The 27328-nt window shown below is 43.8% G+C and overlaps 1 protein-coding gene across 2 annotated transcripts in view; it reads right to left on the reverse strand.

Annotated features, from left to right (window-relative positions):
* LOC309396992 (membrane-spanning 4-domains subfamily A member 4A-like) overlaps nt 1-25992 on the reverse strand; it is a 63422-nt gene extending 37430 nt beyond the window's left edge. The window contains exons 1-7 of one of the 2 annotated variants that reach the window (XM_081962648.1): nt 25796-25992; nt 24318-24559; nt 23397-23558; nt 23191-23247; nt 21369-21503; nt 18407-18520; nt 15755-16891 (exon numbers count right to left, since the gene is read on the reverse strand). In XM_081962648.1, the coding sequence (XP_081818774.1) occupies nt 16772-16891; nt 18407-18520; nt 21369-21503; nt 23191-23247; nt 23397-23558; nt 24318-24527 (798 nt within the window). In that variant the 5' untranslated portion in view covers nt 24528-24559; nt 25796-25992 and the 3' untranslated portion in view covers nt 15755-16771. Of the gene's footprint in view, nt 1-15754; nt 16892-18406; nt 18521-21368; nt 21504-23190; nt 23248-23396; nt 23559-24317; nt 24560-25795 lie in introns of those variants that run through there. The other variant, XM_081962647.1, reaches the window with a different exon arrangement.
* Between the last annotated feature and the right edge of the window lie 1336 nt (nt 25993-27328).

A 27328-nucleotide genomic window follows, 5' to 3' on the forward strand; every position in this document is an offset into this window, starting at 1 on the left:
TTAATCGAAGACTCCGGGAAAAACGTCTTTCTTGCCCCTTTAACTGTTGCAACAAATAAAAGTTTGGGGCCAGGAACCTTCTGCGTAGAAAACTCACCAAGATTATAAAGTCCTCTTATTTCCAGGCTAAAACGAATCACTGAAATCAAACTCATCTCTGACATACATACATACATACATACATACATACATACATACATACATACATACATACATACATACATACATACATAATTTGTTTGTTTGTTTATTTATTTATTTGCTTGTTTATTCATTCGTTTATTCATTCATTTATTTATTTATTTTATTTATTTATCAAAAAGTACAAGGAAACAAGTATGAAAACACATGAAAAAATGGCACAAATAAATGGATATAAATAAGCCATAAACACATAAAAAGAGTACATATAAATGGGACAGTAGGACAGGGACGGTAGGCAGGCTGGTGACTTTATGCACGCCCCACCTCCCCCGCTTCTCTCTCTCTCCCAAAGTAACCAAGTCCCACGCTTGAAGCGCCCCTTTTTCAACCCCTCGGAATCGCCCGAAAGAAAAAACAAGGGGACGCGTATTGCGATCACAACCTCTCCCCGCAACGGCGTGAAGGGGAGACCGGGGGGAGTCGATTCCAGCCTCCGATTGAGCTCCTGGCCAGACTCTCCCTGGAAAAACTTCCAAGGACCTCAGAGGCCGCTGAAACATCTGGATCAGATCCTTTTGCCAAGAAGCAGATGCTAAAGAAGTTCCCTCCGTGCATTCGCAAAGTTATATTGGGTTAATCTATTACGTTTCCTTTTGCACTTATTCTGCACTGAACATTTGCTCTTTGGTTGACTCCTCCCTAGTATAGAGAGAGATTTCTCTTTATAAGATCATTTATAACAGAATTCGTCTTCATAGGTGAGATAAACTTCTGCTCTGCTAGGGAATCTCCGATTCCTTCACCATGTATGTTACACGGGAGCGCCCTCTAGAGTCCTGATCCTCCTATTGCTATTTTGTATTGGCTGTTCTACGAACCTCTATGGGGCTGTGGAGAGCAGGTCGCTTCAATGCTTTAATAATAGTGTTTTGGAAGGGGAGACGGCGTCTCACCTCCTTCCCCCTCCGGATGAGCCACGCTATTCCCAGATTCCATCTTTTAAAAAAGCTGTTTGCCCTTATCTCTTCTAGATGCCAATTTCCCTATATTATGACATTGGCTTTTCATATCCTTAGTTCAATTCTTAGCAATTCATTTCAAGGGGAAATTAGACAGGTGTTTCAATGAATGGGATGATAACCAGCTGTGAATGTGGCAGGTCCAGTTACCTAACACAATATAATTCTGTATTTCAGAAGAGGCAAGAGGAAACCCAAAATATTTTGGATGAAATACAAATATGAGTTAAAGAATTCACTAGGGAATATAAATCTGTCAAGAAATTAAGATTTTATAGTAACAGTTCTCCAAGTTAACCAACTGGAAACAAAATTGAATATGCAAAAGACAGACATTTTCAATTTATGAATAAACCAGGGAAATGGTTCTCTTATAAGCTTTCTTTTATAAGAAAAAGAAAATTTGTGGGGGAGGGGAACAAGAGGGTGATAATGTATTGATGGACAATGTTGCTTACATTATTTAATATATTAATATTTAATGTACATATATAAAGGACATGTTATTCTATTGGAGAAAACAACTGAGTATCAGAAGTACTTTTGCAGAGTACAGGAAACAAAGAAAAAGATAAAGGCTAAAGTGCAGAAAAAATATATAAAAAAATAGAAAACAAAACCTTCCTACATCCTTAGCATCGAATACCAATATAAGTCCAAAATTATCTGTGATTTAAAAAATGATCATTTTTCTATTATCTATTTTTTTGTAATCATCAAAAAGTCTAGTTACAAATACATTTTTTTCTGTTTCATGCAAAAAGTCTCTAAGGGGTTTCCATTCAGTCCAATCTTTTCTCTAATCAAGGAAGTCAATTTAGCCTTGTCTGCAAGTCCCCTCATTTTTCACCAACCATTCCTCTATTGTGGGTTACATTAAACCTTCCCACTTTTGAGCCTTTTGTAATCTCCCTGCAACTATCATATATAAAAAACAAAGTTCCATGACTTTTTTTCTCACTCTCTGTCCATTCATCCTGAAGAAAAGCCTCTGGTTTTAATCATACCCAAATCTTTAAAATCTTCTGAATTTGTCTAGGTATTTGTATCCTAGATTTTTGGAGCTTTTGTTAGTCTAAACAGCTGGATGAACAGAATTGCAGATTCTACCAGTAAAAATGTTAATGTTTCAGTTATGGCTGGTGTGGAGACATCATGAAGGAGATGATAAAAGTTTTGTTATGGTTTCTGATCCTCCTTCTCCATAACTTGTCTGTTAAATTCATCTTCTAGAGGAGGAAGGGCAAAAGTAAAACAACATGAAATTCATTGCTTCTCTTGAGACAACTTCTCACAATTTCTTCCTGGTGTTGGTGCAATTTTTGTTTTGTTTTTTCCACTATGGCTCAGTAACGACATTATCATAGGCTGATGGAGAACAGAGATTATGTTCAAGTGCGATTGTTGCATCTCTGTTGACTTGGCAAGGCACAAAACCCAGGTAGAAGTAATAGCTTCCCCAGTGTATTTTTAACTTTAGCACTGTGCTTGTCTGGAATGATGATGATAATGATGATGATGATGATGATGACGACAACAACAACAACAACAACAACAATAATAATAATAATAATAATAATAATAATAATAATAATAATAATAATAATAATAATAATAATAATAAAAAAAATTCACTGGAAATTGTGCCAAAGGTTTGGATTTGAGTACAGCAAAAACCACTGGAACCATCAGGTTGGGAAGGTTTTAGAGAATGAGAAAGTCAAGATCTTGTGGGACTTCAGAATCCAGACTGACAGGCACTTGGCCTACAACACACCTGACATAACAATAATTGAAAAGAAAAAAGCATGGTTCATTGACATTGCAATACCTGGTGTAGCACAAATTGAAGATAAACAGCAAGAAAAAATCACAAAATACCAGGACTTGCAAATTGAGGTTGAGCGACTATGGAAAAGCCCTTGGAGCAATACCTAAAGGGCTACCTCGCTATTTGAAAATTCTAAATTTACCTGACTTGAACATTCTGACTCTACAAAAAAACACCCTACTTGGAACAGCTTATATCCTCCAACGTTACCTTAACAGTTCCTAGGTCCTTGGTTAGGACTCGAGCTGTTGAGTTACCAACCAGCCCCAAAGGCTGTGAATCTCACCAAAGATTAACATAATAATAATAATAATAATAATAATAATAATAATAATAATAATAATAATAATAATAACAACAACAACAACAACAACAACAACAACAACTCTTCAAAAAAGTACCCTCCTTGGAACAACTTATATCCTCCAACGTTATCTTAACAGTTCCTAGGTCCTTGGTTAGGACTCAAGCTGTTGGGCTACTAACCAACCCCAAAGACTGTGACTCTCACCAAAGATTACATAATAATAATAATAATAAGTCAAAGAAAAATAACTCGAAAAAATCATGAAATACCGCGACCTGGCCATCGAAACTACACAATTATGGATGAAACATGTAACAGTGATACCCATTGTCATTGGGGCACTTGGTTCCTGTTGTGGCCCAGCAGCGGCGGGCTGAGCTGTTGGTGGAATCTGACAGCGATGAACATTATGGGACTGCCCTGGAGGCTGAGGAAGACTCTCGGGGGTGTTCGGAGTCAGAGCAGGGACTAGAGAGCAATGTTCCCTCTAATTTTTTTTCGATGTGAGCAGAAAAGTATAGTGTTTGAGCGGCACATTTTCATGCCTGAGCACCCAAATTTTTTTCACAGATGTCACCTAAGACAACAACGAAATCAGTATTATTTGAAACTCAAAGTTATGTTTCTTCAAGGTACATGCTTAATTCAAAGTGTTATATAATATCAGTATCACTTAACAACGCTCCTGCTTAGCAACCAAAATGTTGGCTCAGAAACTCTGGCATTTGAAGCACGCAACTTTTAAAGCTGTCAATTTACAAGACCCTTGCACCCCTAACCCTTTAGGGAATAAAACCCCCAGGGGTCTTCAAACCTGACAGCTTTAAGATTTGTGGACTTCAACTCCCAGAATTTCTCCTCCAGTCATGTTGGCTCAGGAACTCTGGCATTTGAAGCATGGAAGTCTTAAAGCTGTCAAGTTACAAGACCCTTCCACCCCTAGAAAAAAAATCTGACACCTTTAAGACTTGTGGACTTCAACTCCCAGAATTCCTCCTCCAGTCATGTTGCAGCGACGTCATCTGCGTGGATCTGCTCCATCTTTGCTTTCTTCATTGTGGGCAGGGCTACTGCTGAAGATGCCGAGGAGTACGAGTTGCCACCAGAATAACTGCTGCTACCTCCTCCTCCTCCTCCTCCTCCTCCTCCTCCTCCTTCTCCTCCAACAGAATCACCAGATTTGCTCCTGAGCTCAGCGCTGGGTTACCTCTGCCCCCTCCCCCTCTTCCGTGCTTTTGAGGAGCCATGAAGCTTTTTTCCCCCTGCTCCCCCCCGCCTTCCTACTGTCTCCCGCAGCCTCATGGCTCTTCAAAAGCACGGCAGAGGAGGACGGGGGGCAGGGGTAACCCAGCGCTGACTGAGCTCAGCTGCTCCGAGCGGAGGGGAGGCGCCGCTGCCACGCGCGGAGATGCCGGCTGGAGCTTTGGCGGCTTCATCTCAGCCGCAGCGCATGCCTGTTAGAGGAGGAGGAGGAGGAGGAGGTGGCAGGCAGCAGTTCTTCCGGTGGCGGCGGGGGCTTTGGGGCTTCACAACTAGCCTCAGTCGCCCCGTGCTCCTCAAAGCAAGTCTGGGGAAGTCCTTTGCAGGCGGCCCGTTCTAGCTGCCTGCAAAGGACCTCCCCAGCTTCCAAAGCCTGTGGCAATAGAAATTGCGCGGCAGTTGAAAACTGCTGCGCGGTGTTTTCTTGCCACCTGCGCGCTAGCGCAGCCACGCACCTTAGAGGGAACGTAGCTAGAGAGGCATGTTGGCTACCAGGTGGCATCTGAGTCAGGGAGCAGTGATGAGGAACAGAGGGAGGTTGTCCCTGACATACGGATGTGGAGGGATGATAGGAGGAGGCAGAAGCTGTGGAAACAGGCTCGCAGAAGGAAATAGGACTGATTGGCCCCTCCCAGAGAGCTTATAGGTGGGGCGATGGGAGGGGAAAAGGGGCAATTAAAGTAAGTAAGTAATTAAGCTTGGAAGGCCTCGGACGTAAACTGAGGACCATTATCCAAGACTAAAACATCAGGTAACCCATGGGTAGTGAAAAGGCTGTCTAAAACTGCGATGGTCACCCCAGAGGTGGTGCTATGCATCGGAAAAAGTTCGACCCATTTAGACAGGGCATCTACGAAAATGAAAAACTTCTGGCCCGCAATGGGACCCATGAAGTCTACATGGAGCTGACTCCACGGAGCCATGGGACTTCCCAGTCCCTGTACGGCACAGCGGGAGATGCCGGATGGACCCTCTGACAGGGGGAGCTATGTTACACCCAACTTGTGATATCGGCATCCATGGAGGGCCCCCAAACATAGCTGCGGCTGAGGGCCTTCATGCGCACTATGCCCGGATGGCCCTCATGGAGACGGATCAGGATGGAATGCCTCAATGCAGCAGGGACCACAACACGGGAGCCCCAGAGGAGGCAGCCTTGCATGATGGATAATTCCTCCCGACGGTTAAAGTAAGGGAGGAATTGAGAGTCCCTAAGGGCTGGAGGCCAGCCTCTGCGCACCGCATCCAGCACTCTGGAGAGGACAGGGTCCTTCAGCGAGAACTGGGCGATGTCGGTTGCTGACACAGGGAAGTTCAGTTCATCGATCAGAGAGATGGACGTAGAGGGCACGGGGTCGGAGACTAACAGGGGCATGTCCCATATGCTTTCCTGGCCGGTAGACCAAGGTATACGAGTAAGCGGCCAGGAATTCGGCCCAGCGGGACATGCGCGGGGAGATAATGGGAGGGGTCAGGCGGCCAAGGCCCAAGCCATAGCAAACATGTTGGGTCCGCAGTAGTTGAGGAAAACTCCTCATTTCCTCTCAAGGGTGAGATCAGTTAGATCATGAGCCTGAAGGCCATAGTGGAGAGATGGCACGGGTTCACCACAGATTCTCTCATCCCCAGTTTTGTAGCCGCTACCGGCGTATTCAAGAATGAGGAGGTGGCTGGTTGCAGCAGAACTATTTATTAATGTTAACTCAAGAATAACTGAACAACCCGGCAAACCCCGTCTGACAGCTATTTATATGAGAGCTGTTAGACGGGGAACCAATGGGAGGACTGTATTTTTCCCACCAGCCGGCAGGCGCGTGTCAACCAATCAGGGCTCCTCCTGTCTCCAATGGTAGCCGCTGGTCATATCTCCGAGGACACAACACCTTTAAGGTGCTTTCGTTTCTCCTGAGGCTTTAGTGTGTCTTGTCTTGAGCGGTGGTGCTGGGTATATTCTAATTACTTGTTTACAAAATATTCTCCTTTATCAGTTCTCACCCCTGTCATTTGAAGCCATTTGAGAAATCAAAAAATGGCCTCCATTTTCCCCTGGAGGGAAATGGATCTTCTTTGAGCCTTTAAATTGTTAAAATAAATTAATAATTGGCAGCTTTTGTGAATAAATCATGAGAATATTATTTATTTATTTGCTCCTTGATTAAGCTGGAGCCTTGGAGGTTTACAACAATACAGTTGTATACGAATACAGAACATAGAATGTAAGCAATATACAAATGGAACAAAAAGTAACACACAAAATAAAATCAGTCCCCAAAGGTCCTCAGGAGAAGCCAGTTCACTTCTCTTATCACTTACTAGAGGATCATCCCAGTTTATTTATTTTTATTTATTGGATTTGTCAACCGCTCCCTCTCCCCAAGGGGACTCGGGGCGGTGTACAGACAGAATAAAAAACATTATATACAACAATTACAAAACCCCATAAAAACAAATTAAACACAAGTCTGTACAATAGTGCAAAAATTAATTAGCGATTAAAACCAAATTAAAATACCCCAAAATTTAAAATAACCGGCCAGGAGAGTCGAGGGATTAGGTCATGATTGTGATTGGGCCAGGCCAGCTAATTGGAACAGGTGGGTCTTGAGTTTCTTACGGAAGGAGCGGAGATCAGTAATGATTCTAATGTCAGGGGGGAGGTCGTTCCAGAGGGTCGGGCCCATCACAGAGAAGGCCCTACTCTTGGGCGTCGCCCGCCGGCATTGTTTGGCGGATGGCACCCGGAGGAGTCCCTCTCTGTGAGAGCGAATTGGTCGTAGGGATGTATGGGGTAGGATGCGATCCCGCAAATAACTAGGTCCTGAGCCATGGAGCGCTTTAAAGGTGAGAATCAACACCTTGAAACGCACCCGAAAAGCCACAGGTAGCCAGTGCAGCTCGCGCAGGAGAGGTGTTACATGGGAGTACCTAGTACTCCCCATAATTGCCCACGCGGCCGCATTCTGGACCAGCTGCAGCCTTCGGGTGCATCTCAAGGGGAGCCCCATGTAGAGAGCATTGCAGTAATCCAGACGGGACGTCACCAGGGCATGAGTGACTGTACGAAGGGCGTCCCGGTCCAGTAGGGGGCGCAATTGGCGCACCAGGTGAACCTGGTGGAACGCCCCCCTAGCCACGGCCGTCACGTGGTCGTCCAGCGACAGCCGCGTATCTAGGAGGACCCCCAAATTGTGTGCCCGCTCCACAGGGGGGAGTTGCTCACCCCCAATGGCCAGAGATGGAGCCCACTGGCTGAACCGGGGCACCGGTAACCACAGCCACTCCGTCTTGGAAGGGTTGAGCTTGAGTCTGTTGTCGCCCATCCAGACCCGTACGGCCTCCAGGCACCAGGACATCACCTCGACGGCTTCGTTGGGGTGGTTCAGGGTGGAGATGTATAACTGAGTATCATCAGCATACAGATGATACTCAACCCCGAAACCTCGAATGATCTCGCCCAGCGGCTTCATGTATGTGTTGAACAGGAGAGGTGAGAGGACCGAGCCCTGTGGCACCCCACAAGTGAGTGGCCTCAGGGTCGACCTCTGCTCCCCTGCCAACACACATTGCGTCCATCCAGAGAGGTAGGAGGAGAACCACTGCAGCACGGTGCCCCTCACCCCCAATCCCTCCAGCAGACGCAACAGGATACCATGGTCGATGGTATCGAAAGCCGCTGAGAGATCTAATAGGACTAGGATGGAGGAACAACCCCCATCCTTAGCCCTCCAGAGATCATCCACCAATGCGACCAAAGCCGTCTCCATGCTGTGACCGAGCCGGAAACCGGACTGGCGCGGGTCTAGATAGTCAATTTTCTCCAGGTGACGAGGGAACTGTTGCACCACCACACTCTCTACAACCTTCGCTAGGAAAGGAAGGTTGGAGATGGGATGATAATTGGCAAGCTCTGATGGGTCCAGGGAAGGCTTCTTAAGTAGGGGCCTCACCACCGCCTCTTTCAAGCCAGCTGGCAAGGACACCTCACTCAATGAAGTGTTCACTAGTCCCAGGAGCCAGCCTCGTGTAACCTCCCAGGCTGCCAGTATAAGCCAGGAGGGACACGGGTCCAGTAAACATGTGGTGGCCCTTAGTCGCCCGCGTAACCTGTCCATATCCTCGGCGGCAACAGAGTCAAACTCCTCCCAGAATGGTCCCTCAAGACTCGCCTCCGACGTCACCCCTGGATCACTGAAAGAGACCCATTCGCTCCGGATTTGAGCGATTTTATCCTGCAGATATTCCCCAAATTCCTCTGCTCTACCCTGTAGAGGGGCTTCCCGCGGCCTCTGTGAAAGGAGGGAGTGGGTCACCCGAAACAGGGCGGCAGGGCGGTTTTCTGCGGACGCAATAAGAGTGGCACAGTATTGATGTTTGGCCACCCTTAATGCCACAAGGTAAGTCCGTAAGTAGGCTCTTACCTGTGTTCGGTCAGATTCAGAGCGTGAGGATCTCCATCTGCTCTCTAGGCGTCTCTTGTGGCACTTCATCACCCTTAGCTCCTCGGTAAACCAAGGCGCCAGGGTGGTTCGCTGCCACCAGAGAGGCCGCAAAGGTGCAACCCGGTCCAAGGCCCCGGCCGCCGCATTATCCCATGCGGCCACCAGGTCCTCCATCCGGGAGCGGGTCAGGGCTACAGGAAATGGCCCAAGCTCCATCTGGAACCTATCTGGTTTCATCAGTCACCTGGGGCGGAACCATCTAGGACCTTCTGGTTCTGCCTCCCCGCGATGGGGGGTAGCGCCTGGGAAGTCGAGCTGGAGAAGCGAGTGATCTGACCATGACAGGGGTGTAATAACTAAATCCCCTATTCCCAGATCACTCTTCCACTGGCCAGAGACAAAGATAAGGTCCATCGTGTGTCCTCCCTCATGTGTGGGGCCCTGAATTATTTGGGTCAGGTCCATGGCTGTCATGGAAGCCATGAACTCCTGAGCTGCCTCGGATGACTCGCCCGTCGACGGCAGGTTGAAATCCCCCATAACTAACAGCTTGGGGGTTTCAACCGCCATCTCTGAGATCATCTCGAGGAGCTCTGGCAGGGCCGCTGATGCATAGCGAGGAGCCAAGTATACAATCAGCAAGCCCAACTGACTCCCTGGGCCCCATCTCACACCAAGAGACTCACACCCGGATATCTGTGGTACAGTGAACTCTCTCGGTTCTAGACTCTCCTGTAAAATTACCGCTACCCCACCACCCCTACCCCGGGCCCGAGGCTGATGGAATGCACGGTATCCTGGTGGGCACATTTCCACGAGGGGTAAACCCCCCTCGTGGCCCAACCAGGTCTCCGTAATCCCTGCAAGGTCCAGCTCCCCCTCCAAAATCAGATCGTAGATGAGGGGGCCTTATTGACAACGGACCTTGCGTTGCACAACATCAGCCCCAGGCCCTGGCTCTGTGACTCCTGGCCACCTAGAATGTGGGGGTTGGTACAAATGACCGGGCGTGTCCAACAGCCACGGTCTCCCAACCGACTACAGAATCTTCGTCTGTCCTCGCACCCACCCCTCCCCACGACCGTTGGAATTTTAAAAGGGCCCTCTAAAGGAACATCGTTCTCCTTCCCCTCCCCCATTCCGCTCACTTCCCTCTCGATCCCACCTGTTTGCCTGGCCCTACCCCTATTCCTGGCCTGGTTAACCCTCCCCCTCACCATTAACGCTAAAAGCGTTAAAAAACATTTAAATAAAAAACCCCTGAGCCTCCGTTTCCTCCACCTCTCTGGATTAATAAATCCGTCATCAAGGTGGGCCCTCGAAAGGGCGAAGGGCCATGCCTGCGAGAGGGGGGACTCCCGCAGCAGGATCAGGTCTGACCTCGGATACGTGGTAGCTTATAGTCTCAACAGGGCCTGAGGTCGTTCTGGGGGCTGCTGATGTTAGGCTTATATGTCTTTGGAACCAAATAGGTTAACAGCCAGGGCTACAAAACGAGTAGAGATGGATAAGTGCCCATAGTCCACAGTCCTAGATGGGGGATATTAAACTGATGAAATAGTCGCTAAATGGGGCTGGCAGGTGGTCTGTGGAGGAGGGCGGGAGGGATCGGTGGCTCCCAGCCGTCGTTCCAACCCCAGCACCGCTCCAGCCGGTTTAAGATCTTTCCTTCGGCGGTTCGAGCCTAGCCCGGCTTTCGCATGGCCTTCGCTAGGCCTCCAGTAAGTTCGGGGCTCGCGGTAAGGCGGGGATCCGATGTTTGGCATCCCCAGCCACCATTGCCACCCGGGACGCCGATGCCGCCTCCCTCCGGCGTCCCTCGCTCGGGTCACCATCGCTTCCCTCGTTCGGGCTGTCGCTGCCCACAAACCTCGGGTCGTCGCTGCTCAGAGATCACCAACTCCACTCCACTGACACCTGCGACTTCCCGGAACACGCCAATGTGCCAGCACGCCCGCCGCCATTTCCCGGCTCTCCGCAGATTTTCGTACGGAGGCCTCCTCCATCGGCTGAATGACCGGCACCTTCTGCTCGCTTTTCCCTGGCTGTCCGACCACCCTGGGAGACCTCTTGGGTCCTAGAATGTGCTAGGGTGGTCATCTGGTAGGTTCCTGGTCCTCAAGATCGAGAAGAGGACCGGCAGCATCCCAGCCCCGTCAAAAGGAGCCCCGTAAAAATACGGAGCTCAGAGGCCGACCGCCATTCCTCCAGGAGGCTCCTCCCCTGCAGTTGGTACCACCTTTCAGGTCATCTACTCCAGGACACTCATTGGGTTGTTGAGGGGCTTCCTGTCATACCTCTTGGTAGGTAGGTGGGAGATCCTGAGCAGATATTCTCTGAATATGTGGATAAGGCTGGCAGATTTGATCAGGAAAGGTTACTTAGCCAGTTGCATGTTAATATATAGTTTTAAAGAATTCTCTCTCAGGACTTTGAGCTATCAAGAATTTCAGTCTGTTAGGACACTGCTAGATTCACTATTAAAAACACACAACTGGAGAATGTATTCCTCCCATCTAGAGTAACAGATGTGTCCCTGAGTACCTTTTGTGTTGACTGTTCTTTTCGGTTACAGAACTGTAAATGTATGGTTACAGTTAATGTACAGTTCCGGGTTTATTTATTTATTTCCTGCTGAGTTAATTTTTGTTTCCAATCACTTTAGGCAGCATGCCTGGTCCTTTCCACTTATTTTTACTATAACTTTGTGAAGTAGGACAGACTATGGGACAGTGATGAAACTAAAAGTGACTCAGTGAATTTTGAACCCACATCACATACGAACACGGGTCTGTACATTAACTGTAACCATACACAACCCTGGCAATTTATTCCATGTCTGTTACAGACACGATAAAGGTTTGGAAGGATGAAAGTCATCTCATCCAACTTCTTCATTCAGAGAAGATTCTCTCCGTTATACATGCATAATTAGCTCTTTCAAAGGGTAAAGATTTCCCCACTCCAGTCATGTCTAACTCTAGAGGGCGATGCTCATCTCCGTTTCTTAGCCAAGGGAGTCAGCATGGTCCAAAGAACTTTCCGTGGTCATTTGTCCAGCATGACTAATATGCAGAGGTTCACAGAAGACTTTTACCTTCCCACTGAACTGCAAGGTTGGCATCACCTTTACCTTTGCCTTATCACAACTGAATGATTAATGACATTTGAACCATCATACATTAGCTAAGCTTCATATACAACATCAGATGTATTTCATAAGTAGTGATTTCATTCAGTTAAATTTCTGTTGTGTATTAGCAGTAGCACTGAAACTTATATAGCACTCCATAGTGTTTTACAGCACTCTCTGAGAAGTTTACAAATGTCAGCATATTGCCCCCATCAATCTGTCCTCATCATTTTACTGACCTCAGAAGGATGGAAGGCCGAGTCAACCTTGAGCCAGGCAGGTTCAAACTCCGAGCTGTAGGCAGAGTTTAGCCTGCAGTACTGCACTCTAACCAATGCACCACTACAGCTTATGGAAGAATCAAATATGTACTTCAAGCTATCCTTACCTGATTCTAACCCCCATCCCTAGTAGCCTGGAGGAAATTTGCGGCAGCAAGATGGTTCCATCAGCTGCTTTGGGGTAATAGCAAAATGCATCTAGATATCCAAATTATCTCTTCGACTGTCATTTTTTTTTCCATAGTAAATTTGTTTCTTTTTCATCATTTACTTGATGGTGCCCCAATACTAGAGCTATTAAAGTTGAGGAGCAAAATTGTGCATTAAAATTGAGATATGCTTCTAGATTTTTTAGATATGTTTTTTATTTTATTTTTATATATAGATCAACATCAAAACATGAACGGTGAGGCATCTGGGTACCATTCATTTTGATACAAATAACAATACTAATATCAATAATATTTGTTATATTAATTAAACACATACTCTTAGTAGTAATACTTCTATTTGTATTAAGATATAAACCTTCATTATTTAATTATTCAATAGTTCTATGTATCATACTAATGCCAATTACAACATTGTTTAAGCATGTATAATAATATCTAATCTTTCAATTTAATTATTTAATTTATTATATTTAATCAGGCCATCCTTACTACTCCTAGTATAGTACTGTATACATATTGTATTAAAATCTAATTCCCTTATTCCATCTTGACAACAATCACCATGTTATTTAAACATACATATTAAATCCATCTTTCAACCTCTAATCTTCCATCTATTTATTCGTTTATAATATGTATATCTTTTATTTCTACTTCTTTTAATTCTTTTAATCAGGTCCCCATTGTATTAAAGAATGAAGGGGAACCTCCCCCGAAGAAATAACATTTTCTTTCTATCCATCATCTCTTGCCCATTTTAATATTTCAATTCTTATTTGTTTTCTGGCATACCTCCCATACTCCTCTCTTGGATCTTTGTCTCTATCTACCTCTGTATTTTTACTGTTTAATCAAAGTATTCCTCCCATTTCTATCGTCTTATACTGTCAAGCCTCCAGGCTATCTGTCCAAACCCTTATCTCTTTTTCAATGGGCTGCGGGGGAGGGGGAGAGCACCCATCATGGCCTCCTGCTACTTGAACAGGGAATCAGCTCATCAAAGAAGAGAAGTAAGAGTGACATCATTTTAACTGAGCTAGATTATATTCAGGATATTGCCTATCAACTTGAACCTCAAAAACTGTGCAAATATACATTTTGTACACCTATAAAATCATTGTAGGAGTCAAACTTTTCACCATGTAATTATAGACAAGGAAGCAACGAATCTTCGCTAGATTCCCAAGTCAGTCATGAAGGCTCAAGAATTCTGAAAGTTGAAGTTCACAGATCATAAAGGGGCCATAATTGCCCCCCACCCACCCACCCAAGTATACCCTCCCTAAAAGTAGGAATGGCTTTGATTTGGAAATTGCATGTTTACACAATTGTGAAATCTTCCAGGAGGCAGATAATGTACTTATAACTTCCCCTATTGGAGGTGGCTGTTATTCACAGGCAGATATTCCTTCTACCAGTTCTTCAAAACTGGATGTTCCGTCTTCTCAAGGCACAGATGTTGATGCTAGCGACGAAAGTGAGGACGAGAACGAAGAAGAAGAAGAATGGGCTGTTGTTCCGAGACGTTCCAAGAGGGTCACAAACGGAATCCCTCCACAACGATATTTGTGGCAACTGACAAAGACACCCTTGCCTTTGATTTGCAATGTTACACTTCCTCCTGATACGTTCACACAAATCAAGCAGCTTCCTGATTCAGAGCAAGACAAATGGCATGAAGCAATGCAGGATGAAATGGACAGTTTAAAGAAACTTAATGTATTTATACCTGCAAAACCTCCAGCAAACAAAAAAGCCATTGGCACAAGGTGGGTCTACAGAATCAAGAAGAAACCAAATGGTGAGTCATTGTACAAGGCTAGACTTGTAGCTCAGGGTTTCACTCAACGTTAACCTGAGAACTACACAAACACCTACTCACCAGCAGTCAGAACTGAGAGTGTAAAAATTGCTTTAACCACTGCAACTATTCTTGGTTTAGAAGTTTTCCAGTTTGATGTGGACACAGCTTATCTACATGCTGACCTAGATTAAGAGATCTACGTGAGAGGTTCTCCAGGATTCCGACAGCAAGAAGGGGATACCTGGTTCCTAAACAAAAGTCTTTATGGTCTGAAACAGTCAGGTTTAATGTGGTACTTATGTCTTACTGACAAACTAAATTCAATGGGCTTTATTAAGTCCGAAACTGATGAATGTGTGTTACAAAAAGATCTAGCAATACATATGAGATAATTCTTGTTTATGTTGATGATATTGTTTATATTGGTCCAAGTAAGAAAATGAGTGAGATTTTTGCAAAACGTTTGCAGAGATACTTCACATTGAAATCTTTAGGTCTTATTTAGGTGTTCAGATTGACAAAACACAGAAGGGGTTTAGTCTTTCACAAGAGAAGAAAATTGACCACATTTTGCATCATTGCAACATGAAAGATGCTAACACAACAAAGACACCCATGCAAACACATTTTCACAACTTAACACATAAACCAAGTCCTGAGTTCGAGGACCAAACACTTTATCGTTCAGTCATTGGGTCACTGTTGTACATTAGTAGTTGGATCAGACCTGACATTGCACTTAGTGTTAATCTCTTATCATGACACGTAGGTAAGGCAAAACAATTTCATTGGACATGCGTTAAGAAGTTACTGAAACACACATGAAATTATTGCTGGAACCAACACATACTGATTATGCAGAATTATGTTGTTAGGCAGATTCTGATTGGGCAAATGATAAGAAATCACGCAAAAGTACTTCAGGTTGCATGATGTTCCTTGCTCTCCCTGTCCAAATTTCCTGATTTTCTACAACATTGTCTAGTATTGTAAGTGGAGGTAGAATAGGAGGGATTCTCCTAAATCTACTATCATTTCTACAATTTTGAGTGTGTTCAGTTCAAGATTCTTCCAGAGGCACTACAAGGCTAGTTGTTCAATTTCCCATCTGTATGCAGATTCATCAAAGAAAAGAAGTAAGAGTGTCATCATTTCAACTAAGCTAGATTATATTCAGGATGCTGCCTATCAACAATTTGTACACCTATAAAATCATATTCAGGAGTCAAATTTTTCACCATTATGCACAAGGAAACAACGAATCTTCTCTACATTCCTGAGTCAGTAATGCTGGCTCAAGAATTACTGACTGAGTTGAAGTTCACAGATCATAAAGCGGCCATAATATCCCCCCCCCCCACAGCCATGTATACCCTCCCAAAAATTAGGAATGGCTTTGATTTTGGAATTGCATGTTTACACAATTATGACATCTTCCAGGAGGCAGATAATGTACTTATAACTTTCCCTATTGGAGGTGGGAGCACAGTAAAAAAATGTGGTTTCGATCAATTTAAGTACCCAAACAATATGGAATATTTTAGCTATATACAAACTTCTTCTAATCTGTTTTGTGATCACAGGGATTTTGCAACTGCTACTACAGGTAGTTCTCAACTTACAACTGGTGACCATTCAAATTTATAACAGAACTGAAAAAAGTGACTCATGATTGGTCCTCACACGTAGCAGCATCCCCATGGTCACAAGATCAGAACTCAAGATGCTTGGCAACCAGCATCTACTTAGGCACTTCTGGCATGCCAGAATCAGGGATTGCCGTTTGTGACCTTCCCAGATGGCTTTTAAAAAGTCAAATGTGGGAAACCAGATTCACTTAAGCACCATGTGAGTCGCTTAATAGCCAGAATAATCCACTTAACAACAGTGGCAAAAATGGTCATAAATCCGGCACCATTCACATAGCAATGGATGTTCTGGTCCAAACTGCCATCATAAGTCAAGAACTATCTGTATTGTGCCAATGATGTGTTTTATAAATAATCTGTGTTTTAATGTGGTAGCCCTTTTTCTGCAGCATCAGACCTTGTACTTAATTCCATATTTGTCACAATACACAAACAAACGTCATCTAGAGTATAAACAAAATAAGCAGCCTCCATCATTCACTGTAAGGCGTGTACAGTACTTCCTCATAAATACGCTGATGATTTGCAGCACAAATTCTTGCTTCTAGGAAAGAGTTATAACTATTAAGTAAAATAGAAGAACTTTTAAAACTTGCTACCATTTAATTTGGTGTTTAAAAGCTGTAATTGAAAAGGAAACAAGCAAGCTGGACGACAAAAGAAAGTAATATAAAATGTATTGCTTCTCCTGAAAGCTCTTTTGCCAACAATTCTCATATTTTCTTCTTGCTTTACTGAGGTTTGGTATCCATGTTATCGTAAGTCGGTGGAGGAGGAAGAGGAGCAGGATTTGGCGCAGCTGCGACTGCTCCACCTCCGATGACTTGGTAAGGCATAAGAACCATAGTTGGCTGTAACAGAAAAGAACAGTCAACACAATAAGTACTCAGGGACACATCTGTTACTCTAGGTAGGAGGAATACATTCTCCAGTTGTGTGTTTTTAATAGTGATGCTAGCAGTGTCCTAACAGGCTGAAATTCTTAATAGCTCAAAGTCCTGAGAGAGAATTCTTTAAAACTATATATCAAATGCAACTGGCTAAGTAACCTTTCCTGATAAAATCTGCCAGCCTTATCCACATATTCAGAGAATATCTGCTCAGGATCTCCCACCTACCTACCAAGAGGTATGACAGGAAGTCCCTCAAGAACCCAATGAGTGTCCTGGAGTAGATGACCTGAAAGGTGGTACCAACTGGGATGGTCCTCTAGTAAGTGATAAGAGAAGCCAACTGGCTTCTCCTGAGGACCTTCAGGGACTGATTTTATTTTGTGTGTTACTTTTTGTTCCATTTATATTATATAATATATAATATTTTATATTTATATTTTATGTTATGTATACGTATACACCTGTATTGTTGTAAACCTCCAAGACTCCAGCTTAATTGAGCAGCAAATAAATAAATAATATTCTCATGATTTATTCACAAAAGTTGCCAGGTTATTAACTTCTTTTAACAATTTAAAGGCCCGAAGAAGATCCATTTCCCTCCAGGGGAGAATTTTGATTTCTCAAATGGCTTCAAATGACAGTGGTGAGAACTGACAAAGGAGAATATTTGTAGCTCAGGGTTTAAATGATGGCCTCTGAGCTTGCCTGTTTCTTTGCAGACGTTTTATGATCCAAATAATAAACTGGCACTGATGATCCAAAGGTGTTTTTTACAAGATGCAACTACACTTTCTGGATTTTCTTTGAAGACTTTTCACTTCTCATCCAAGAAGCTTCTTCAGCTCCTTTGGGACAACCATGACCTGGATGACTAAGAATATCCATATGCACTGCACTGATGATGTTATCAAATTTGAGTAATGCAACTTCTGCAAGAAAGCATCCAAACTAGAGAGCACCATTTTTTAAAAAAATGAAAAAGGCCTATTTTTTTCTTCAAATCAATGGAAGTATTCTGGAAAAATGGGATCAAGTGACAGAACCTTTAAATTAACATAGTCACACTACTGAAAGTAAATATATGCATTTAGAATTGAGCCCTCTTGAATGAGGACATGAATTTCTGCATCATGGAATTATAAAGGGATGACAGAAACCTTGTTGTATTCATGACATTCACTCTACAGCAAAACAGAAGCTGGGCGGAAAATTGGATCATCTAATTATTCATATGCAGAAGCAAATAAACTACAGGGTGTTGGATCAAAATTCAAGCCTCTCCTAGTTTATAAATATTACTGGGTAACCTCAGTAACCAACCTCACTTATTGTGCAGGATAATAGCAAAGAAACGAGCAAAAGGTGAGGTTAGGTGGAGTGTAAATATAAAGAAGAAAAATGGACAATTTTATTTACATTCTTTTAACAATGAGAACTGCAAAAGCTATTATCGGAGTATCAAATAGTTACCTGGGCATCAATACAGCAAGCTGCCTGGCACCCAAAGTGAGCCAGGGAAACAGCGATGCAAAATTCCAGCACGCTGAACAAGAGCAGCACACAGGAGATGCCAAAACCGACACTCTGTAGAGTAGGAAGACAAGTGGAAAGAGAGTTGTAATCTGATGAGAAATGAATGTAATGGTATGTATTGGGAGGAACAATTGCATCGGGAAAAACAGAGACACTGTACAGGTAACCCTCGACTTACAACCACAATTGGGATCCAAATTTCCATTATTAAACAAGGAGGTTGTTAAGTTCTGCCCCTGTTGATAAGCAAATCGCTGCAGTTAAGAGAATCATACGGTTGTTAATTGAATCCAGCTTCCCCCCCCCCCCCCCCACGCCTGCTTCCATTGTTGATCAGAAGCTGGCTGGGAAAGTCACAAAGGGGATGCTGCAACTGTCCTAAATAAATTGCTACTATCCAAGCCCCCAAACTTTTATCAGGTGATTATGGAGACAGTGCAGCAGTCATAAATGCAAGGAGTGGTCATAGCTTTGGGTGCCACTGAAACTTTGAATGGTCACTAAATGAATAATTGTTCATTCAATTAAAGACTGCCAGTACAGCCTGTGTGATATGAGAAAACTGCATCAGGGAACATTATTAGCATCTCTTATCTTCTGCAGCATTCTGGAGGGAAATTCCAGATATCACTGAGAATCCAATGGGGATCAGCCTTATTTCAGATCAACACATAAAAGCTAAATCATTGCACAGTAGCAGGTAGTGAAGGCCATAGAACGATGTAGATTACTTTATCATTCTTATTCTTATTCAGGCTATGATGATCCAAACAGAGTAGAATATTTTGGGTGTATGTTCTTCTGAACCCAAAGCAGTGAAAGCAAACTAACTCATTCTGCAGCCTGCCCATTTTCCTTATATGGAAAATATGCCATCTCCATTCCTGTCCCCCAGAACCACTGACAATCATTCAGACAGATTCTGATTTTCACCTGTTGCTTTGGAAGAGCCCTCTTTCAATGTGTGGTATCTCCTGAATCTAACAAACTGGTGTGCGTAATATATCCTTGAGTCAACACCATAAATAATAAAGGCATCTAATATTGCCAGACCTTATCCTGCTCATTGTTGCGCTGGTGACGTCCCGTCTGGACTACTGCAACACTCTCTACATGGGGCTCCCCTTGAGATGCACCCAAAGACTACAGCTAGTTCAGAATGCGGCCGTGCGGGCTATCATGGGGAGTACCAGGTAATCCCACATAACACCTCTCCCGCGCGAGCTGCACTGGCTGCCTGTGGTTTTTCGGGTGCGTTTCAAGGTGTTGATTACCATCTTTAAAGCGCTCCATGGCACAGGACCTAGTTACCTGCGGGATCGCATCTTACCTCATACATCCCTGCGACCAATTCGCTACCACAGGGAGGGACTCCTCCGGGTGCCGTCCACTAAGCAATGCCAACGGGCGGCGCCCAGGAGTAGAGCCTTCTCTGTGATGGGCCCAACCCTCTGGAATGACCTCCCCCCCCCCTGATATCAGAACCACTACCGACCTCCGCTCCTTCTGACAGAAACTCAAGACCCACCTGTTCCAATTAGCTGGCCTAGCCCATTTATAGTCCCATTCTTAACCTCCTGGCAAACATTTTATTCTGGGGTAGTTTTTTAGGGGTAGTTTTTTATGTATCTCTAATTTTAATTTTAATTATTATTGTACAGTTTATATGTTACCTCCTCCATCTATATTTATCCATATTTATCTATATCTGTATGTATTTATATTCTGTTTTAATATGACTGTACACTGCCCCGAGTCCCTTCTGGGAGAGGGCGCGGTTTATAAATTAAATAAAAGTAAAAAGTAAAGTTGCACCTGTTCTAATTTATTCTTGAATGCTATTGCCCTGGCTTCTAAAATACAGACTGGTTTTCTCCTCTGACTTTGCTGCCATCCATTTTCAGCATATCATCAGCCAATAAGGAAAACATCCATCACTCAGGATACGTAATGGAGGACAGTGTTTAGGGAGAGTCTCAGTCATTCAGGTCATGGTTGTCCCAAAGGTGCTTTTTCAAGAGGCAACTGTCAACAGAGGCTGGCCCAGCCCAAAGAGGAAAAGTGACCAGACTCCCCAGTGCCCTAACATAGCCACTCTTGGTCGCCTGACGTTTTCTCCAAGATAATGGGTGAAGGGAAATTGATTTTATACACCTTGAGGCTATTGTTGGATGGGATCAAAATAAGAGAGAAAAAGACTTGTTTTATACCAGTACAGCTAATGATGACTTACTCACATCAGGTGAAAATCTTACTCATGGGTTGGGGGATAGATCTATTTTCTTCACCCAACTCCATTCCAATCATCTCTCAGGCTGGAAAGGAGAAAAGCCCTGGATGTGATACTACTGTGATTTCATTCATAGAAGAAAGCAAATGACTTTACAAAATACTAAAAATTCAAGCCATTGATCCCAGGTATTGGTGTGGTTCTAAACTGTCCACACTTCAGAACTTACCTAAATTTCAGTTTTCTAAAACTGGGTGGCAAATGCAAAGAAGGGATGAGGAGATGGAGGTGGCAGGAAAATCTGGTATAGATTTCAACATGTACAGCTGTATTATATGCTATATAGAATTCTGAAGTATTCCTTATTTACCTTATTTACCAAAACATATTTATCACTTTTTAAATAAAAATAATCTCCTCCCCACCAAAAAGAAAGAAACTGGAGAGGAAAAAGAAATCTATAAAGTCCTATGCATGATCATAAGGTTGCTTGCCCATATTTAACACATATATGTATATTTAAAAAATTCAAATGAAATAGAACACATTTCTTTGGGACTGAGACTTATTCAAGGAAAATTTCAAAGAAAAGTCAAAGGGCATGGAATATCCCAGCCACATATCTCCTGCACATGAAGCTAAAATGTAAAACAAGATTGGTTTACTTACTTGCAAACGGTAAATGGCATATTGATTGATATAGCTCCAAGAAGCACCGTAGATTATCAGCTCGGTTAGGTACAGAAATATACCAGCTAATGCCATTATAGCACATGTGATGTTCATTCCTACACTGGATTTCACCTGAAACAGAAATACACCAGAAGGATAGAAATTATAATTACAGTGTCAGCATGAGTCTTATTAAATGCAAAGCATATAAACAATCAGCCCAACTATGGTAAAAACAGTGACAAAAAAAATCTATGTGGGTCCTTAATGATACATAGCCAGTCAGTGATGGAACCAGACAGCATCCAGTAAGATCATAGGAATCAAAAAGCAGCAACAATACATTTTCCCACAGTGGAAATGCAAACGCCACAATTCATTTGAAGACCTTTCACTGTCAAATTCCTTCTTTCTGTTTCTTGATGTCAATCTCCATTGAAGGCCAGTGATTAACAGTGACAGGAAAAATGGTACAACTTTTTCACCCCTTAACACTTTGCTTAAAGAAATCCCAGACAATTTATAGTAAGACGTGACATTCTCTAAGCATTAAATGTTAATGTTAAATGCTCTTTTAACTATAAAACATTACACAGAGGCTACTAGAGAGATGGGAATGGAGAAACCCTTGGAGCCAATAGTGAGGATTGTGAACATTTAAAAATTGCTCTGTTTTTAATTCTCCCCGTCAGGAATGCAGTATTTTTCTACCTGGGTGGGGTTTTTTCTTCTCTTGAATCCACACTGTGCCCTTTCCAAAACAAAAACATTTCTGTGTTGCCATGAACACACTTTAAATCAATGGGGGGGGGGAGAGAGAAAGCAAGCCCTTTTCAGGAAGACTACCGTCAACTCTCCCTTTGATTCCCAGGAGGATTCCCACACTTCTTCCATACTTTCACTCCTAACATGCTGGGCTTCTTCCTAATGTTGCTTTCATGTAGGAACACTTCTGAAACTGGCCCCCCGGTCAAGGAGGAGGAGGAGGAGGAGGAGGAGGAGGAGGAGGAGGAGGAGGAGGAGGAGGAGGAGGAGGAGGAGGAGGAGGAGGAGGAGGAGGAGGAGGAGGAAGAGGAGGACGAGGACGAGGACGAGGAGGACGAGGAATGATGATAATGATGATGATGATGGAAGTTTGCTTCAACGCTAGGGCATGCAAGAAGACACCTCTACTCAGCACTCGCAATAGGAATAGTACCTAGACCTATATACCCCTTCACAGTGTTTTACAGCCCTCTCTAAGCAGTTTACAGAGTCGGCATATTGCTCCCAACAATCTGGATCCTCATTTTACCCACCTTCGAAGAATGGAAGTCTGAGTCAACCTTGAGCCTGGTGAGATTCGATCTGCCAAATTGCAGGCAGCCAGCAGTCAGCAGAACTTGCCTGCATTACTGCATTCTGACCACTGTGCCACCGCAACTCACAATTACTAGTAGCAACTAAGGAAGCTCTGGTAGAACAAGCACCCATATTATGATCATTGACTCTCTCAGGCTTCTTTCAGTGTTGCAAGTTGCACCTCAGGAAGGGAACTTGGCAAAAAGCCCATCGCAAAATGGGGACCAGGGGAGGCTTAAATTCTGGATGGCTGAACATTGTCTACTGTTGACATAGAACTTTCAGTGGAAGCAAGGCTTGGAAGCAAAAGTTCATCAAAGAAGGAAGATGGGGGGGGGGGCTTTTGAGTTTGTTTTTCTTTCCCAAATGTTGATTTAAGATTAAGTAGTATCTGAAGAGAATTGGCACAATAAAAAGTCCTCAGTGCTTACAAAGAAACAGCATAAAAAGAAATTCAAATGCTACACAGGTTTCTCACCAAACCATGATTTGAACTGTTCGCAGCTGCTACACAAAGTGATCCAGAAGAAATAAACTACGGAAAAGGAAAAACAAATGATTGTAGTCATTGAAAAATCAAAAACATTGAAAAAACCATTTATAAAAACAAACAGGACTTTTATAAGTTTCTATTAGCCATTACTGCCATGGGCCATGACTCAACAAAAAAATTCACATACTTACGAATATCCCTCCCCAAAAGGGGTAACCTCCAATTGCAGACACCGGGAAATAATAATAATAATAAGAAGTAGAAGAAGAAGAAGAATATGCATAAGAACGAATTGAAGAAAGGGAGACAGCCCCAAAGCCGATGTGGATCAGCCCAATCAATATTTGGACAGCCTGTGGAAGGAAAACACACAAACTAAGACAACTTTGTTCTCTGAATCTGAGAAAAACATTCTTATTTGTTAGCATCCTAGGAAAGGCATCACTTTATATCTATCTTTGAAAGGTTCCTCAAAGATGTTGGGGCTTCTCAGTTTCCAGGGCAGGTGTTAACCCAAGTCCTGGTTTCCTATGGTGAAAAATCCAAATGGGGAGAAAGGAAAGATTGGGACACTGTTGTCACTATGTACCAGACATTTACTCCAGATTATGCTCTAGTTTGACCCTCAGTGGGGCTACTTTTGCCAGGAAGAAGGTTTGTAAGAATATCAAGATAGATATTCAAGAGAAAAAAGACACCTCTCACTACAGACTCCTCTGCAGGAGGAAGTTGATCACGGTCATAAGCCCAAAGTTACTTCAACCGACTTGGGCTGCAGCCAATCCATGACCAGAAAAATCCAATCCATTTCTGGAAAAATGCCCAACAGTTGCACTTCTCAGAGGGAAGGGGGGAAAAGAGATCTGGCTGAAACCGTGGCTGAGCTCCACTTTCTCAGTTAAAGAGCAAAGCAAAATTCATATCGGAGTCAGAATGTTTTGCAGAAACATGAATGAAACCACCAGGAAGAACAGAGGTTTCTGGAGTATATTCCAGAACCAGAAAACAGCCAAGCCAAGTTCCAGAACTTCAACATGGGGCTCTCAGGTCTCTACATACATAGCTCTAAAACCTTAATGTATTCAAACAAGGGCATAGCAACTCATGCCTACCCCAAGCACTTTGGGCTCAGCCTTGAGGAATCTCTCCAAAGGACCATTTTGTGGGACTTGTTGAGGAGCACTGGTGGAAATTTGCTGACCTCCATACTGGGGATATGGAGTTGCTCCATATGACTGAAGAGGAACACTGGACAATCCAGGAGCCGTTTGGATTATGTTTGCTCCATTAGGGGGGGTGAAAACTGTAGTTCCACTGGCCATTCTTGCTGGAAGTGATGCCACAGCTAAGTCACCTGAAAACAAAGAAGTGAGGAAAAGTTAATGTCTTAACACCAAGGAGGCAAATTCTGGCCCTTCTCCTTTATGAGTTAATATTTGCCTGCAGTAAAACTGAAGAAGATTTCCAGAAGACTTCAAAGAGCAGAATAGTAAAAAAAAAACAAAAAAAAAAAACAACTTTCTCAGGGATAGAAATCCTTCCTTTCCCCACCTTTCTGCCAGAACCAAAGAAGCTTCTTGCTTGAGAAGTGAAAAGTTTTCAAGGAAAAAACCAAGAAAGTCCAGTTGCCTTTTGAAAAGCATCTTTGGGACAACCATGTCCTGGTTGATTTTGAATCTCCATGGACATCAGTTGAAGAAAAGTTAATCAGAACACGGAGAAAGTAATGTTTTTCAATGCAAAAGATTTGTATCTGATCTTAGCACCACCTCAGATCCCCCAGCTAAATGGCATTTCCATTTGGACAAGGTTTTATTGTACCTGCCCTCCTTTCCTGTAACTGGGAGATGGATCTAAAGGCATCAGGAATGGATGATCATATTGATTGCCATTTTCCAGGAAGGTCATATCAATTTGGACATAAGTTACTGTGAAGGACACAAGAGCAGGATCTGTATCCCAACCCAACTTTGCTTCACGGATGAGATGAGGTTTCTTATCAGAGCTCAACTGGACCCTCAGTCTGGATTTCCTAACAAAACTCCAGACAAGCTCAGAAAAAAGTGAAGTGATAAAGTCCCAACTGCCATCGACATCTAATAGCCCTCCGGATGTTTAAAACTCTGACCCAAGAGCCCGAATGAATGAATTTGTACAGAGCTTAAGAGGAAGCTTCTTCCCTCTTGAGCTGTATTAATTGGAAGTCAACGTGAAGCAAAACCCGACCCATCCACCCTCCTCTTTGAACGAGGAACTTCAAATATTGAATCTCTGTACATTTGTATGGCGCCTTTGCGCGTATTGGGCATTTCCATCAGGGCAAGATTGATTGCAAACTCTTCCCTGTCCGCAAATTCTGCCCTGAAATCCTCCCGTCTAGAAGCCCTGCGGGGGCTGCGGGGGAGAAGCGGCAGGCACGGGAGGGTCCACATATTAATTCCATATTAATTTTTAAACAAGTAATCAGAATATACTCACGTCGACCACTGAAGACGAAACACACCTAAACCTCAGAGGAAATGAAAGTATCTTAAAAGGAACAGGTGGAGGGCGGGGCTCGTTCATTTACTAAAAGGAGGGGTTTGCTCACCTTAATCCAGGACTCCAGAAAAAACATCTTTCTTGCCCCTTTAACTGTTGCAACAAATAACAGTTTGGGGCCAGGAACCTTCTGCGTTTTCATCACTTTTGCTTCTCTCTTTGTCCCAAAGTAAGTTAAGTCCCGCGCTTGGTGGGACTCGTTTTCAACCCCTGGGAATCTTCCACAATCTTTGCAGGAATCGCCAGAAATAACACACACACACACAAATAACACACACACACACACACACAGGCTCTTTAAGTGGCCTCGTCCAGCGGAGAGGATTTTTTTCCTCTCCTTTCCCTCTACCGGCGCTTCTTACAGCTTTTGGTTTCCTCTTTTAGGCGTTTGAACAGGCAAAACCGCAACGGTGTGAAAGGGAGGCTGGAGGGACTCTATCCCAGCCTCCGATCGAGCTCCTTGCGAAACTCTCCCTGCAAAAACTTGCAAGGACCTCAGAGGCCTCCTTAGTATAGGTATACATTTCTCTTTATAAGATGATTTATAACAGAATTCGCCTTCATTGGTGAGATAAACTTCTGCTCTGTTGAAGAGTTTCGCCCCCCCCCCCCAATTACTATGTATGTTACACGGGAGCGCCCTCTAGAGTCCTGATCCTCCTATTGCTGTTTTGTGTTAACTGTTCTAAGAAGGTCTATGGGGATCAAAGGATTTGCTCCCTGTGCATCGTGTATTGCAGGGAAAACCACCCAGTTGTTCCCTCAACCTGGGTGCTAGAATGAGGAGAAGGAAGGAATGCCTCACAGGGTGACATGCCTATTGGGCCTCCCCCCCCCCCCCCCCAATTCCAGGGCTGACAGAAAGGTCATTGTAGAGATGGCTTTACCTATCACTAGCACAGCCTCAAGAGTAGTAAAGAAAGCAGTAAAGAATTCCCTTTCCAGAGTGACCTAGGTCAGACAGAAGGGAGCCAACCCACAGAGCAACTGGCCTGCTGAGAAACTAAAACTGATCTGAGGTGACTCCCCACTAGTTTTTTGGTTTTTGCTTTTCTGCAGTTTTAGTAGGGCTGCTCTTCTTCTGGCACCATGTCTGTCCAGCATCACATCTCCAGATGCCCCCAGAGGGAAGTCAGCAGCCATGCTATCAGTGAAGCAATGCAGATTGTGCATATAAAAGGGCTGTGATAGGGGAGAAGGAGGAGCCAATGTCGCGATGATACAACATCCGGTCTTGACACTCCTAGACTGCCGTTGATACTTTTGCCGCTGGACGGTCCATTAGGACCTAAACTGTCCTGCGGAGATAGTGATCAGGAAGAGGAAGCCTTGCTGGTCTCAGGGACATCACAAAGCCCCTGATTGACCCAAGGGAAGCTCTTCAAGCCAGCGGTAAACAGGCAGCCCGAGGCTGATGAAGTTGGGACGGCTCCAGAAGGAAGGAAGTGAAAAGAGAAAGGGAGTCCATCTGGTGAGGTATTTTTTCTATTTTGAGAAAGACTGCTCAAAGAAACTTTTTTTTAAAATCCAAATTAAATCCTTAAGCAAAAGAATTAAGTGGCAAAATTAACCTATATTGGAT

This window comes from Natrix helvetica (genome assembly GCF_964273705.1).
Source record: "Natrix helvetica genome assembly, chromosome: 1".
Lineage (NCBI taxonomy): Eukaryota > Metazoa > Chordata > Lepidosauria > Squamata > Natricidae > Natrix > Natrix helvetica.